The sequence below is a fragment of the Poecilia reticulata genome, chromosome 14, assembly GCF_904066995.2.
Source record: "Poecilia reticulata chromosome 14, P_reticulata-male-v2, whole genome shotgun sequence".
Taxonomy (NCBI): Eukaryota; Metazoa; Chordata; class Actinopteri; order Cyprinodontiformes; family Poeciliidae; genus Poecilia; species Poecilia reticulata.
Genome location: NC_088843.1, coordinates 3,988,611 through 4,006,015, shown reverse-complemented (window position 1 = coordinate 4,006,015; position 17,405 = coordinate 3,988,611). Strand labels below are relative to the sequence as shown.

Genomic DNA, 17,405 nt, shown 5'->3' with positions numbered 1-17,405 from the left:
CATGTTCTCCCTGTGCATGGTGGGTTTTCTCCGGGTACTCCGGTTTCCTCCCACAGTCCAAAAACATGACTGTCAGGTTAATTGGCCTCTCCAAATTGCCCCTAGGTGTGAGTGTGTGTGTGCATGGTTGTTTGTCCTGTGTGTCTCTGTGTTGCCCTGCGACAGACTGTCCAGGGTGACCCCGCCTCTCGCCTGGAATGTTAGCTGGAGATCGGCACCAGCAACCCTCCCGACCCCACTGAGGGACAAGGGTGCAAGAAAATGGATGGATATTTATTTTAGTTTGTAAAAAATCCTAAAACAGCAGATTTAGTTATTTTTTCTTTAAACGTTTTAGGATGTTTTAGATCTGGTGTCCAGTAGAGATATGATGCTAATTCACACCGATTCTAGAATCACACTGGGATAAATTGGTGAAAAACATATAAAGATTGAGTAATAACATGAACATGTGATGCGTAAATTTAATATGCAGTTAAGACTAAAAGGATTCATACATCTGACACATTTAGACCTGAATAATTTTGGCCAAATTGTTAATTAATGTGAAACGTCAGCATGAACTAAGAACTGACAGATATTTGTCCTTTAAAAATGGAAAAGGGAAAATATTAGGAAAATATTCTAAGCTGTTCATACTCAAGATCTAAAACGTAAAACCAAACCACATATTTAAACACTAAGTTGGAAACTAACAAGGTAATAATTAAAACCACTTAAAAAGTCTTTAACAAACTATTTTGATCACAAAACATACAGAAATTGGCTGTGCTCTTTGAAATGAACATAAATGAAGAGATGAATATATAATTGACATAAATCTAAAACTCTGAACCTGTTTGGACAAAGAAAAAGTTAATCAAAAACGCATTTTTTTAAATGAATTTTGAGTCAGATGGCACAATTTGCTCATCCTTTGCCTACATGGAACATGATGATGAAGAAGGACAAAACCTTCTTCATTCCTCTGCTTCCAGCGGAGATTCTGGTTTTAACAACAAATCCGTAAAGCAGACAAACATACTGCGTGTTGGCTTGTAAAACCATCTTCAAAATGAAGTAGAAAGAGACAAACAGGTGAGTGGAAATGGAAATAAGTCCTTTGAATCAGACAGTAAAGAGTTACAACCTTAAGACACCAGAATCCCAATAGTCAGTCCATGTGGGGAACAAAGAGACATCATGATAACACGACTCTCTCTTCAATGATAGACACACCTGATGTACACAAACAAACAGACTAAACACACAGGTTTTCTATGTTTTGTTCCAAAAAGTCAAGAATCCCTATCATGTTTGTGGTGACATTTATGTTATGACAAGGTTCCTGCAGTAAGGATGCAAAAAGTTTCACTTTGACCACATTTTCATCTGACTGTCAGAGACGTTGCTCAGCCTGTGGGGGAAGGTGGCTGACCTGACTGGATCAAACCACTGGATCCTAAAGCGTCAGGTGTTCATCCCCGCCCTGCAGGAACTGACCGTCTGCCTTAACGTGAAGCTGAAGCAGGTGCTGCAGAGGAACAAACTGTTCTTTTACACAGTATCCTGACTCATGACTTCATGATAACTAACTGATCATCTCTTGGTCAAGGTTTCCCCACGTTGGACAATCTTCATGTATCGTCATCCTGAGGTTCAGTATGCAGAGTTGGGGATGGGGGGGAAGGACGGGCGCTTGGTGGTTTGGCTGTTTGGAGAGGAATGGATCAGTCAGGACATCAACCTCCAGCTGTCGCAGTGGTACACCCTGTGCCTCACCTGGTCCCACACGAAGGACAGGCCTGCCCTCTACGTTAACGGGAGCCTAATCAACATGACAGCAGGTGAGCTTTGCTTTGCTTTGAGAGATAAAACTGATTCACTGTTGCAGTTTTTGTCTGAGAGCAACTTTTCTGATTGCTCTCCTCTGTTTTTGCTTTCAGCTCTCACAAACATCCCTCCATCACCGTGCTGCCAGCTGGCCCCAAATGGATCTCTCACACTCGGGGTCGGACACACCATCAACAATGGGAAAGTCGAGATCATTCAGTACGGCGGTATGTTGGGGAAAATTTCCCTGTTTCGAATGTGGGGGAGAGAACGAAGCAAAGAGGAAGTGACATCACTGAGCTGCACAGAGGGGGTTCTGGTGAAGTGGGTGAGGGACAACTGGGACACGGTGAACTGTGACCCGATCCGTGACACCAGCCTGCAATGTGGTGAGTTTGTTTCTCATGTCAGAATCATTTTTTAGTCTCATCTCCGTTAGATTCATATCCACTGCTCTCAGATTAAAGCCTGGCCAGCTGTGCTTTATTTAACAAATATAAAAGCTTTTCTATAATCAATAACAAGCCCTCAACACAAATTGGCAACCATGATAAAGATTTGCAGAAGGTCTTAAAATAAATGGTAACACTTTATTTGAAGGGGTTTGCATAAGACTGACATGACACTGTCATAAACATGACATAACATCTGTCATAAACATAAAAAAGTCTTTATGAATGTTTATGACTGATGTCATGAAGTGTCATTCGGTAAATAATGACACTTTTAATGCAAAGTTGCTCTAAAAGTTGCATTGAAAGTCCATTAAAAATGCCAACTTTGCATGATTTTGTAAATTATGATAATTTAATGCAAAGTTGCCATTTTAATGGACTTTCAATGCAACTTTTAGAGCAACTTTGCATTAAAAATGTCATTATTTACCGAATTACTTCATGACATCAGTCATAAACATTCATAAAGACTTCTTCATGTTTATGACAGTGTCATGTCAGTCTTATGCACACCCCTTTTAATAAAGTGTTACCAAATAAATTCATCTTTTATTGCAGTCACTTATATTCTCTTGATTTGACTTCATTCTACAATGTTTTTAATAGTTAAAAACATCGGCAACCTCAACAACTCCTATTAAATCAACAAAGCGGAATCATCTGAATTGTTTTGAGTTTTTCTAAGCAACTTCAAGTATGGCAGTTTTTATATAAATCTTAATAGTAAGAAATAATTAACACAACAGAACATAACTTGACATGAATCCTGCTTTTGTAGCTGCGGTTGTTTGTTCAGGCTCATCCTGGGAGGTGAACCGTCTGTGTCAAGCGTTTTACAGCCTCCAACAGGTTTTCTTCCAGTATTGTCCTGTTTTTATCTGCCTCTAACCTCCCGGAGAAACTAACCACTTTCTCTGTCGCCACAATCAATGTTTCAACATCTGGATGTGACTAGCATATCGTCTTCCCTGGTGATACATTCTTACATTTTGAACTAGAAGGTTTTCTTCTTCCACTCCCTGAAGGTCAGATTAGTGATGTGTACAGCTCGTTGAACTACTTCTATATTTTTTACTTAGATTAAAGTAAAAAGAAATTACTCAAGTAAGGGTAAAAAAGCATTTGGTAAAAAGTTTACTCGAGTACTGAGTAACCGATCAAATTATTAATAATTTAATCTTGAAAAATTACATAATCAGAGGGACCGAAATGTAACGTTAAGTGGAAATTTTGGTAATTTAAGGATGAAAATGACAATAATTAATTTAAGTAACAAAAAAATAATAAAATCAGGCAAAATATGTTTTTTTCCAAATCAGTTTTTTTTTCAATAAAAACACTTTAACAAAAACTACAGTCTGTGTCTGGTGGATTTTTGGTTAAAACTTCATGACAAAATGAAATACTTCATCATAAAATTACTCAAGTAACAGTAAAATGTACAGCAAAGTAAAATAGCTCCTAAAGAACTTTTTTTTCCCTCAAAGTGTTACTCAAGTAAAAGTAACTAGTTACTACCCAACTCTGCTTTCCATATGAATTTAACAATACTCCATTAGATTTTAAAAGTTTATTTAGGGGTATCAGAGTTAAAAAGACAGTGAAAGTCACTGTCAGGTTGTTAATTGTAAAAGCAAAAAATATGTTAATTCTTTTAATTTTATATTTATGTTACTCAAATAAAAATCCAAGTAATTTACATTGAAATTTCTTCTTGTAATGCGACAAACTGTAAAAAAAAGGTGAAGGTGTATGAAGACTTTTGCAGGACATGGTGCCACTTCACCAGGGCTGGAAATAACAGCGGACGGTGTTGTTGACGTCCGTTTTTATTGCCTCTCTGGTTTTAGTTTGACTCACCGACTCTGAGGTTCAACGTAAAGATGTGGAACAGCTAGTTTAACAGTCTGTTACCTGATTTCCTGACTTTTATACAGAACAAACACAGGTTTGTCATAAAAAAAGTAATAAAATGAATGAACGCAAAACGCTTGAAAACTTTCGGGATTTACATTCATATGTAAAGTTTTATGTATGAAACTATATATAAAGTGTAGGTATGTTTTCATCTATATCTCTTTTTACCTAACTAGAGGTTTATATTTTGGCAGAATGGTCCTTTTATGAGATGAATCTCCAGTTTGTGATCATGCGTAACGACAAAAACACGACTGAGCATTACACAGCCAGAGACGTCGCTCATCGCTGGGTAAGGAGAGCAAACATCATCTCTGTCTTTACAAGTTTTACTGCATATTATGCAAGCAAATCTGAACTGACCTTTTCAGGATTAGACCAATAGTTTTGCTAAAACTACAATGTGTTAAAGATTAGATGCACTAACAGAAGTATACAGAAGTCATGACTGATGTTTGCATTGATTAATTTAAGGGGTTTGTAGTTTGTTTTAGAATATTTTCTCCTTGTTCAACTGCAAAGAACCACAAGGTAAAACAATATTTTTGGTTATGTTTGTTGATCCTGCAGCTCAGACAGGTTTTACCGACTGAAATCTATTTACACAGAGTGTCTGTGTTTGAAGTGACCAGGTAAGGGAAGAAAATGATCTGAGTTTACAAGTTCAATATATTACATACTTCCAATAAAACTCCTTTGGTTTATGCTACTTAAACTCCGCTTTATAGTGGAACTATTGAACTGTAAACAAAGTTTCTGTGATCTCTCATGCAGATCTGAGACAGAGGAACACATAAAAACGCCTTATGAAGATGGGCTGGTGAGCACACAGCAAATTTAATACAAAACAATCCACATTAACTTCAAATGACTTTTTGTGATATTTCGGTTGATACGCCCCATCCCCTCTTAATACTGGCCAATGTAAAGTCAATTTTACAGTAATACAATAAATGCAAGAAAAATAACCACAACTTTTAAAATACAATCTAAAATGTGTGTTTCTTCTGCTCCAGATGCGATGGGCTCCTGAAAATATCTCCAGGTAAAATCCATGTTTATTTAATACTTTAAATAATCACACATTGCTTTGCAACAGTACAGATTGTACTGATCAGAATACATATACGCAAATACTAACTCTCAAACTAAAATGATTACATTAAGAGAGTGTGACGTGTACTCATCACTTGTGATCATATTTGAGATAACTTGGGTCATTTTTTGGCTGTGAATGGCACAAATTAAAGAAATTTAAGATACAAATGTGAAGTTCAGGGTGTGTTGAGATTTCTTTTCAGGCTTTCCTCCATTTCTCTGTAGAAACCCCGTTGACTCTCTTCCCGCCCTGCAGGTTCCGCTGCCTTGTTTACATCAGCGTCATCCCGAAGTGGGACGTTGCGGCTGTTCAAACAGAAATGTGCACTGACCTTTCAAACACCTACACTGACCCCAGCAATCTGCTGCGGCTCCTAGCTGACACCAGCTCCATCTACACCACCCCTGTTGGTAGGAAAGAGATCTCAGCAGTAGCAGGATAATACAGGAAACCTTCAAAATATCTGATGAATGGTTTCCTTTCCAGAACGTTTTTCCATGGCGACAATCAGCCCTCAGGTTGTCATGACAACGTCCTCTCCTGTCACAACCCCCAGCTTTAAAGCCATCATGACATCCTCTGCTCTCACCCAATTAACAACTCTGGCAACATCGACCATCAGCACAACTTCTGGTACCGAAGAAACCTCAACCAACACCGTCACCAGAACCCCTGCAAACGTCTCTGGTGGGTCTGGTAGCAGGTTCCACGGTTCTGTTTTCTCTAGATCCTGAGGAAAGCTTCTGATTCGTCTCAATCCTCTTGACAGAACTTTACTTTGAAGTCCAAGTGAACGTCTCCATAACGGGAGACTGTGACCCACAGCAGGTCATTCCCTACTGGGTGCGTCTCAAAAAAACTGCCAAAATCTTCTTTAAACAAATAAATCTCTAGGATGAATATTACATTTTTCATTTCAGCTTAACATGAGTCTGCCTGATGACTTAATGATGGTGCTGGATCTGCAGCTGCTCCCCAAAACTGAAAGGTGTGTTTTATGAGAGGAAACTATCACAACATCGTTTAACAACATTTATAGAAACTGTCAGAAATAAGATCAAATCTGTCCTTGTTTCAGGCAACATCCTGAAAGGAAACGTGACTCAAACCAAGTAAGTCAATAAAACTGTTTAAATCCAATATTTGCAGAAAAATCCAAATAAAAATTATTTATTGGTTTGCAAACGTACACAACAAAGCTTATAAAAAATAACTCTAAAGAACGTTCATGTTCCAGGCAGAAATTTACAACCGCTTGTCATCAGCATAAATTTATGGCCTTTAATGATTTAGTTGTTTGCTTAGGTTTGAACTGATAACAGAGCAGACAAGCACAATGATAAAAAAAATAAAAATCAAGAACTGGATGTACAGGTTTGAATTGTAGATTATGTCCAATCCAAACAGGTTCAATACTAGACTTACAAGTATGGATATGAATAAATCCCTATTTATTTAGTCCATCAGTAACTTGAAGAAATGAACACACACCTTTTTGATTGATATGATTCATGATTCAAACTCTTGGGAGATTTACACTTAAAGAAATCAATTTAATTTGACCAACATGTTTCTGGTCAGATATCATAAGACGGGTTTGGATGCAATCAGGCCAACAAATTCATTGATTACTGAGAAGTAAGTTTACCAACACATTTTGACATTATTTAAAATAAAATAAAATGAAAAATGAATAAAAATGGATTAATAATACTAGTGATACTTAACATTTCTTTATTATGTTTTGAGAGACGCCTGTCCAATTTATTGTCAGAAACAAATTATGTGGTTATATTTAAGAGATCTTAAATATAATTCTGCCAGGATTATGAATCTGTTTGGACTTAAAACACAAAAGAAAGTCTTTGGTTTTACAATCTTATCCAATTTGAGCAATGCAATAGTACCTCTACTAGGAAAATAGCCCCATATCATGATGCTGCCACTGCCATACTTGGTAGTTAGTTTAAATGTTTTTTCAGGTCTGAAAGCATCATCTTCACTCCACCAAACATTCAACTTGTCATCATGGCTGAATGTGTTTGAGAAGCAACTTGTTAAAGGACATTAGAGCAAATAATAGTTGAATGTATATATTTATCATTTTTAATTTCATGTGTACAGTAAGTCAAAAAATGTCATTTTTAAAAATGTTGTGTTATGATTCCATTATAGAAAGAGAGCCGTTCAAATGAATCATTAGAAGCTCAGAATGAACATTTTAATTTGACTGCATATTTTAAATGTCTGAGAAATTACAATTGCTGTGTATTTTTTTAAACATTTTTTTCTCATTTTTTACCAGGTGTTGACAGATGAAGTCTCGAGGTACTGATTGTTCAAAATCGACGTTATGCAATAAAACGTTTCAAATGTAACTAAGTTAAGTGCAGCATAAAAATGCACATCTTCATTTGTGCATATTAGATAACTTCCATTCAGTTTTAAATCTTTTTTCCCTTTTTTTTAAAATCTCAAAACGTGTAAACAACATTTCATAAGCACTTACACTCTGATCTTCTTTTCATGCTAATCCTTCAGATGTTTGCAGCTCATTGTTGCGTCTTTCTGTCTGCAGAGAGAGCTTCGTTTTCCAGGTCCAAGTGTTGACGCACTCAGACCAACAGGAAATTGAAAACCAAATACGAAACTGTCTCCAGAGTCCCTATGACAATGGCTTGTTCTCCATAACAGCAGACCACATAAAGATATGTCTCATATGTAAGTACAGCTGAGGTCCACACACCCTGATAACCTGCTGAAAAGCTGAAACTCTCTTACTGAATGTGTGTTTCCCTCCCAGCGGTTATTCAGTGTGCCGCAGAAGTCCAGCAGACCCTAAAAGGCCTGTTCATGTGGCCTGACACTGCAGGAGGACAAAATGCTACATATTCATGCCCCAAAGACCCTCAGTACTCTGCAACCCGACTTTGGTGAGGCCTCTCAGTATGAAGGGCTTCTGTGGTTTTTAAAAACTGATCATATGCTGCCTGTGCATTACTTACATCAGCAGCGTTTTAGATGAAGGAGAAAACTGAAAATATACACGAGTTCAAAAGAATCATGAGCTGAAAACCTTAATTTGCAAAGTCCTGCTGATTGTTATTAAAGTTGGATGCAAAAATCCTTTCAGCAACATCAATATAAATCTTAATGGAGCACAAAACTGGAGCATCAATAACATCAGAGAGTGCTGCCTCACAGAAACATCTGTTTGTCTTTCTGATATTTACAGATGATTTCAAATTATTGACTCATTCATTTAGCTGAACAACTACCACCATTAATTTAATGCATCAACAAGTATTGGCCTATCTGAGTATTGATTATCTCTATTTGTACATATTTGCTCTGTTTTGTCCATGTTTTGTGTTGACTCAGTGTCGCACATTTTACTAATGGCTCTGTTGTAAAAGATAATAACGGGGACAGTTAAATGATTTTCAGATTAAGCATTCAGTTTTTATATTCCCATTCATATTAGGACAGTTGGAAACAGACTGTAGATGAAATATGAGTATAACATCACAACAATATCTTTTTTTTGGACAAACAACATATTCTAAACATCCTCAGAAAATAAAGGAAAACATTGAAATGTATCCTTTCTACTTGTGGTTTTAAGTGGTTAAGAACTTATTGGGTTGGTTTTTACACAAATTAAATGCTTCCTAAAATCATTATCAATGTTGTAGTTTTCAACAATAAAAGGATGATGGAGCAGTTGTTATGTTATTTCTTCTTCATTTAAAAATTGGACTAAGAAATGCATCAAATTTACATTTTTCTTCTCCTTTTTCTTTAAATTAAATTGGACTTTCTCTCTACAGCTCATCATGAAAAGCTAGACAATTTCTGCCTTTTAATTTTTCTTTTTTTTTTTTTTTTTTACAGTAAACTGTCCCAGTGGACTCACTGGATGGAGCCAAACCTTGAAAACTGCCCCCCAGTGGTGGAAACTATCCCTGATCTGGATCATGTTGAAGTCACTCCTGGTCTGTTAACATTTATTTTCATTCCTTTTTGTGTTCTTCATTTCTATTATATAATTTTTAACGTCTATTCAGTCCTGAGTTTAAAAAACGCTCAGTTCAAATCATACAGTTAACGTTAAAACTAATTACAATAATATGCTTAAAAACTGCGCTTTATCTATACATCTGTCGGTTTTTTACATTTGATCAGATCTACCTACAAATTTGTTCAGTTTTTAAAGTGTTTCAAAGTCCTGACAGTCACATTATGTCTTGTTGCGTCATTTATTTCCAGAAAATGCATTTGACGTGTTGAATATGATTAAGGACTTAATGAGAAACCAGTCCAGTCTCATCTACAAAGAGCTGGTCACAGTCCTCAACAAGCTGAAGGACATCATCAGCGTCAGCGTTGTCACACCAGATCTTGGCCAAGCTCTGATCAACGCCATTTCCAACGTACTGGAGTCAGACAGCAACCTGGGGCCGTTTACAAACACGTACGGACGTGATGCAGATTTAAGCATTCAAGTAAAACCTCTGCTACGCCCAAACGTGTCTAAACGTAACATGTGATCATCTGCAGCATTCTGAACCTCACAGAGGACGTGGGAGACAAAATGGTGGGTTACCAGGGCTCCTACACGCTTGGTGCTCGAGCTGTGGCTATCTCAGTGGTGGACGTGGCTCCTGGACAGTTCAGCAGCCTGAGCTTTGGAGTTCTTTCTGATTGGTCCGGCAACAAGCCTGAGGTAGTGAAACACCTTTCAGATCAGAGAATTCAGAAGGTTTTAACGTGTGTCTCAGTTATTGAGATGCCTGGTAAATATTTTTAAGAGAAAGTCTGTTTTTAGTGGAAAAAAAAATCAGTAACACTTTATTTGAAGGGGTGTGCATAAGACTGACATGACACAACATCTGTCATGAACATAAAGAAGTCTTTATGAATGTTTATGACTGTTGTCATGAAGTGTCATTCGGTAAACAATGACACTTTTAATGCAAACTTTTCATGATTTTGTAAATAATGACAATTTAAATCAAAGCTGGCATTTTTAATGGCCTTTCAATGCAACTTTTAGAGCAACTTTGCATTAAAAGTGTCATTATTTACCGAATGACACTTCATGACATCAGTCATAAACATTCATAAAGACTCCTTCATGTTCATGACAGATGTTATGTCATGTTTTTGACAGTGTCATGTCAGTCTTATGCAAACCCCTTCAAATAAAGTGTTACCAAATAACCCAATGATATGAAACAATGGTGGGATTTGTTTCTATAACACATTAAGCGGTAATGTGGTAAAAAATATATTCTATTTATTAAATAAAGAAAAGCTATCCAAACAATCTGTGACTTCTAAATCACATAAAAACTCCCACTTTTGAACTGTCCTAATATATTTTTTTCCAAAGGTTTTTGCAATAATTCACAATTCATAATGATGAAGAGCCTTCATAATAACCATAATTATTATAATTATGAAAGCTTTTCATCACATTTTTACATCCAAACAGAAATGTGCAGAACCTAATTCATTTGAATGAACTTAAACTATATTTAGAGTACTCTACATCCATCTTAGTCTGCTATAATTGAATTTGATGCATCAGAATATCATAACCTTTAAAAAAAGACATTGTAAAACAAAGTCCATAACCAAAAGGACGTTGCTTTCTAAATCTTTAAACCACTATCACAGTTTTGATGCTTTATTCTCCAGTTGTTCAAAATAAGAAGTAAATATGAATATATTTATAAATGCAGTGCGACGTTGAGGATAATCTTTTCTGTGGTGTAGATTTTTATTAACAGGCATCCGTCAGACGGCACGGTGGCTTTCATTTCCCTGCCGTCTGTCCTGCAGGACAACTTCCCACAAAACGGCCTGAACCAGAACCAACCTAGAATCCAGTTTCAGTTCTACGCCAACCCACTGCTCTTTAAGGTGCATCATGCAGAAAACTGAACACCAGCAAAATGAGAAAATGATTTAGTTCAAACTGGCCTTTTGGAAAGTGGTTGATGTTTGTTGTCTCCAGTATCAGGTGAATGAGAAGGAGCCTTTCCTCAGCACCTTTGTGGTGTCAGCCAGTGTGTCCAACGCCAGCTCACCAATTAAAGACCTTCATGAAGAAGTTAAAGTCATGCTCCACCATCTGCAGTCCAGCCCGGTAGAAGAAACATATTAAAAACAACGTTACACCCTCCAGGAATGACTAAATGAGATTATCATGAGTTTTGTTTTTTGTACTTTCCAGCATGATAGACAAGTGCAGTGTGTGTACTGGAACTTCAATAAAAACAGTAGGTCTTTTTTTCAAATGGAAAATTTCATTATACTGAACAGAAATTGATTTAAAATAAAAAAATATTGTTGACATCTAGACGGACACGGGGGCTGGGATGATCACGGCTGCCGAAAATACAACAGCACCCCTGATTACACCACGTGTCTCTGCGATCATCTCACACACTTTGGAGTTCTTCTGGTACGAATCCTTTTTACAGATATTTTTATTTATAGAAAGCTCCGTCTCTTAGGTGCCAGAGGCAGAGCTAAAATGTCAAGATTTTACCATTTTAATCTTATAAGCTTTAAATCGTAGTAATATTTGCGGTTGTAAAAACCCAGTAAGGCAGCTAAGCTAAGATTTGGGCAGCAGAGGGCAGTCAGAGTTTAGATTTAGGAAAATGAAAAGTAATGTTTGAACAGTTTTTGATTTTCAAATGATTTTAAAACATAGCCCCGGAAAACTAAAACACAATAATTTCAATCAAGCAAAAAAATGTAGCTTCTTTCTTTTAAATAATATTGATGTGTCTAAATGGACACATTTCTGTTTTCTGCCAAACTAAAGTTTACAATCTAGTTCAGATATTGTGCAGAGCCTGCCAGATGTTTTCCCATTATTATTATTTTATTGTGTTTTTACAACTGAAATGCACAATTTGAATTGTATGCAGAACATTAAGGCGAAAACCAACACTAAGTGTAAACCTGAACATAGCTGAGGTGGTGGCAGCATCATGCTGGGGGGAAGCATTTTTTTCAATGGTGGAAAGGAAGCAGGATCTAAATGCAGATCAAGACTCAAAAGGAAACCTGGAGGGAAAAATGAGGACAGAGATTCTCAGCACAATAAACTGAGATAAACAGGAAGAGCTGCAGCAGTAAAACTCAAGACCCAACTGATCCGATTGAGAATCTATGGCAAGGCTTAAAAATGACTGTAGATGATCTCTGAAAGCAGCAGAGACATCTAGTGAAGAAAGTGTCTCTGTTCTCCCAGGACGTCTCCAGGACTCAGCTGGACCCGCTCCACGAACAGATCCTGACCATCATCACGTATGTTGGCTGCGGCGTCTCCTCCCTGTTCTTAGGAGTCACCGTTCTCACATACATGGCCTTTCAGTGAGTTGTGTCAAGATTAATAAAACATACTTTCAAACATACATTTTTCAGTGAGTTTATCTTCCCATTCATAGTGGGCATTTGTTATTGTCTAATAAATGTCTGAATTGCAGGGCTGTAGGTAATCTTTAATCTGTCTCGTCTTCTTCATGTCCATTGATGTAGAAAGCTTCGTAGAGACTACCCCTCTCAGATCCTCATAAACCTCTCTTTGGCCCTGCTGGGATTGAACCTGATGTTTCTGGTCAACTCCTGGTTGTCCTCCTGGAGTGTTTACGGTCTCTGCGTGGCAGCAGCCTCCCTGCTGCACTACTTCCTCCTAGCATCCTTCACCTGGATGGGATTAGAGGCTGTCAACATGTACTTTGCCCTGGTTAAAGTCTTCAACGTTTATGTTCCTTCGTATATCCTCAAGTTTTGTGCTCTGGGATGGGGTAAGCTATAACTAAAGCTTAATTCCATTTAATAGCTTAATAATTACTATTTAATTGCAAGGTGTTTTAAACGTCACTTGTTGGGGTTTTAACTCTTCGTCAGGTATTCCTCTGCTGATCTGCATCGTGGTTCTCATTGTGAATCGGGATGCATACGGGAGTTTCTCTGGGAACGCTGAGCTCACTTTCCAACCTTTGGACAACTCTGACAACTTGTAAGATATTGGTCTGGTGTCCATTTATCTTTCATAGTTTCATTTATTTTGAAGAACCTGTTTGAGTTACATACTGTAGCTGCAGAAAAAGTTTACGTTTCCTTGCATACTCATATTTTATATGTAAATTGTGGGACTAAACAAGCACATTGTCTGCAGTATTTCCTCCTCTGTCCTTTGCACCGTAACATTTTGTCAAATTGTCAACAGCTGCTGGCTTCAGGATAATGTGACATATTATGTGTCTGTGCTTGCCTACGCTGGGTTGATCTTTCTCTTCAACATCGGGGTAAATATACAATTTTATGCACACATTTTCAGTTGTGTTCAGAATAGATCATTATTGCAGAGCTGTTTGTTTTGAGAAGCCCTTAATCATACAAAACTATCAGAAAGTTCATAATCTAAATAAATGACAATAAATAGCCAAAATAATCTTTCATTGTTTGAAATTGCACACGTTTTTCTGTACGTTTAAAATGTTTTTATGGATCTCCCTTTAGGTCTTTGTGGTGGTTCTGATTCAGATCCGCCGCATGCGGCTCAACAGCCCGGCTGGGACCCGGAGAGGGGTGCTGCAGGACCTGAAGGGAGCTGCCAGTCTCACCTTCTTACTCGGGCTAACATGGACTGTAGGTTTCTTTACCTGGGCACCAGCAAGGGTAGTTCTGCTGTACCTGTTCGCCGGACTCAACACCCTGCAAGGCGAGTATGCTCTGTGCAGAGAAATTCAGACATTGAGTAAAACAGCTTTTGAACATGTCAGTGTTTCTCTTTGTTTACATTTCTAATGAGGTTTTTGACATAAAATTCCCACCAGATGCTGGAAACAACACAAGTAATCAGCACATTCAAAGAAATCTAAGCAAATCAGCCCACAAATAAAGTTATAGGCAAACAAAACATGGAATTACCCATGAGATGAATATACTTCCCATCAACCAGATTCTCTATGCACGAGACGTCTTAAGATTTTTCCCACAAAGTATTCAATCACCAATATTGGGAAGTTATTTATCTCTGTCCTTTTACTTTTTTACACGCATCTTAATTTGCTTTGATTTCATTGTAATTATTTGGGTCGTTGTCAATATGTGTCAATTTTAGGTCAATGGCCTCATTAGAAATAATTAAGCTGAGAAAAATGTAGATGTGCTCAAAACTTTTACAGATGAGTTTGAAAAAGCGATCAGCATGAATATCATAAGTTTGATGGTTTATTTAAACAGGTCCTTTTTCTGGGTGATCTATATAGACAAAGTTTACACTCCAAGTGTAAACTTGGACTAGGCAGGCTTTGAGGGACGCAGCATGGTGGCTGTAGTTTTCCAGTGAACTCTTGAATCCGTGTCTTTTGTTCACCAGCTGACTGTGGATCACAATTCATTCATTCTTTCCAAAACCTCCGTTTCTTCCAGGACTTTTTGTCTTCCTGTTCCACTGTCTGATGAAGGAGAACGTGAGAAAACAGTGGAGGATTCATCTTTGCTTTGGCCGATTTCGACTTGAGGAGCACTCTGGTACTAACACTCAACGTAATACACTGGTTATGGTTTTATTTGCCTGAATCGGTTCGTAGCTACTTGAATTGAACGGATTTCCTATAAATTTTACATTTCTTATGCTGCATGAGTCAAATATTCACATCTTTCTGATGGATTTTGATCAAATTCTGGCCATCTACTATGTTGGAGCTCAATGTCGCCATCTTCTGCAAGGTATGAAACACACAGGTACCTCTGTGGGTCATTTCACAACATTTTTTGGTCATCTGTACTAATTTAGACCAACTATTTCAAACTGATTACACATGTAATATCTGGATATAAATTTTTAAGCCACTACTTGTAATTTATTTTACCTATTTTTATTGAAAAAAAATAATAAAAGTTTTGTTTTGCATGTTAACATCCCAGGTTAAAGATCATGACCTGAGGTCTACGGATCAAATAATGTGTGAAATTCACTTTAGACATTTAAATGCAGCCCTAATACTTGTTTGACCCACAAATGTATTCCTTACAAATGTGGCCCCATTATTTATTATATTTTTTTGCTTTTTAATAATGAAAAACATTTTTCCATATTCTGAGTTCCCCCCCCCCATTTTCCGAGAGTTGGAAACCCATGCATTTAAATACATTTTTTTAAACTGTATATGAATCCTGAAAGAAACACAAGGCTTTACTCCAACTTGACTGGATCTTCTTTTTCTTGCTGTTTGTTTTTAGAGTGGAGCAATTCAGCATCAGTTCGAGTTCTTGCAAAGCCCAAAGAGAAGTTTTTAAGAGCAGCGATTCCATCTGTCCGTTCTGTCAAGTCCAACTCCACAGACAGTACCTCGGCCTCTTCCGACTCCAGCCAGAGAGACTCGCCCTGCAGGAGGCCAAACCTCGGTGAGCAAACCAAGCAGAATCTCTGGCAGCATGAAGCTAGTTTGGGTAAACTTACAAGATACATTTGACTTTAAAAACATAGGATAAGTAATGATATGCCACAAGGTTTTCCTGGTGCTTCTGCAGCTGGAATCACATTTAAGGTCACTGCTTGAATTAATGACACTGCTCTGACATTAAATAATTACAACCTTTCGTAATGAGGCAGACTTAAACCAAGCTAAAAGGACATGACTGTTGCTTCTCATGAAACACTTCCTTCTCAATTTGACAGTTCAATTTAAGCCAGCCCCCCTGGTGCACACGCCTAAGAGACATAGAAACGATCCAATCCTCTCACCTCTAAATGGCTCGTATGTTTAATTATCTTGTAGATCTTTTTGTGCACAGCCTGGTTCTTCCTCGAGCCCAGACCGGAGCCCCAGATACAGAATCTCTGAACCCGACATCTGGATAAACGACCAGCCACAGCAATAAAACAACCACCCAACGTGCTAACCTGCACACATCCCATCATTTACTCGCATCTCTCCGACAGAGGCAACAGATTTAAGCAGTGCACACAGCATCGGCTTCATTAGCTAATTTTTCCACACGGTTCTATTGTTAGTTTTGTTTCCGCTAAATATTGTAAAAGAGCCTGTAATTTTGAAGAGAGGAGCGGTTGCATCAGTACCAAGGAGGAGTTGGTTGCCAAGCAACTGGTGAGTGGAGCGATGGTGACAATGAACTGTGAAACATTTTGTGTAAAAGAAAAATGATAATAAAATCCAAAATTTAAGGTGACAGGTTTGGCCCCTATTTGTTCATTGCTCAATTTTTAAACGTTTTGATCATTTCTCAGTTACTTTATGCACAAAATTTGTCAGTGGAGATTTTTAGGGCAGCTTTGTTCTTGTGTAAAATCTGACACCTTTTGTTTGATTAGCATATGGTGGTTTTCAGATACTCATTTTAATGATTCCCCCCTATGAACGGTATCTTAACCACTGTATGTGCAAATACATGTCTGTGTGTACACTATTAAACTTAGTGATGTTTATGTACAAAAAAATCTGCAATCAGTGACAAATTAAATTAAAATTCCATGAAACAAGACTAACATTCCTATTTTTTTTCCTCTATTGTCTCAAGTTTTGCCATGAAATTAAAACAAATCATTAGTTTATTAGACTGTAGCAATGTAATCAATACATTTTGTAAAGATGTAATTTTCTAGGGATAACGAGCTTTGTGGTTACAGGTACATCTGATTCAATTAGAAAACAGTCCAACTAAAATTCATTTTGCATTTTAGTTACAATAGCAGCAATAAAAGGGTTTAACTTAAACATGAGTATTTTATGGCTCTCATGTTCATGAGGAACACTGCTGTCTTGAGAGCTGACTGGAAGCTAGTCACCAAAACCCTCCACAAAAAACTGGCTGCTCACAGAACAAATGCTGCATTAAAGCAGTCTGCTGGAAAGTTGAGTGGAAGGAAAAGAGTGCGATGGAGAACGTCAGAGCACAGCAATGAGAACATTTGGAGCACTCCGACTCCACTGCTGACGTATTTTTTGTAGACATTTCATTTTCCAGGAGAACTTGGATGCTGCTGACAGTCAGAAGTACCGATATCTGCTTTAATGACTGTGATATCACTGATCTTGACTGACAGCAAACTCACCCTGACCCAAACC

At 37.6% G+C, this 17,405-nt stretch overlaps 1 protein-coding gene across 1 annotated transcript; it reads left to right on the top strand.

The window, feature by feature from the left end:
- Positions 1-924: 924 nt before the first annotated feature.
- On the top strand, positions 925-16,800 carry adgrg4b (adhesion G protein-coupled receptor G4b). Its single transcript, XM_081615881.1, has 27 exons — positions 925-988; positions 1,383-1,510; positions 1,595-1,826; positions 1,926-2,201; positions 4,361-4,476; positions 4,755-4,816; positions 5,539-5,693; positions 5,770-5,970; positions 6,053-6,126; positions 7,589-7,611; positions 7,862-8,004; positions 8,087-8,216; positions 9,178-9,278; positions 9,553-9,757; positions 9,844-10,009; positions 11,065-11,211; positions 11,306-11,437; positions 11,525-11,570; positions 11,652-11,755; positions 12,557-12,678; positions 12,844-13,112; positions 13,216-13,327; positions 13,538-13,616; positions 13,831-14,032; positions 14,746-14,847; positions 15,559-15,723; positions 16,098-16,800. The coding sequence occupies exons 1-27, from the start codon at positions 925-927 to the stop codon at positions 16,178-16,180; spliced, it is 3,639 nt and encodes a 1,212-aa protein (XP_081472007.1). The 3' UTR covers positions 16,181-16,800.
- The last annotated feature ends 605 nt before the right edge of the window (positions 16,801-17,405 follow it).

Excerpts from the sequence above, each read along its gene's own strand:
- adgrg4b (XM_081615881.1), top strand. The coding sequence starts at position 925 with ATGGAACATGATGATGAAGAAGGACAAAACCTTCTTCATTCCTCTGCT. Across the intron at positions 11,571-11,651 it reads CTGGAACTTCAATAAAAACA|ACGGACACGGGGGCTGGGAT; the intron begins GTAGGTCTTTTT and ends GTTGACATCTAG. Across the intron at positions 14,033-14,745 it reads CGGACTCAACACCCTGCAAG|GACTTTTTGTCTTCCTGTTC; the intron begins GCGAGTATGCTC and ends CGTTTCTTCCAG.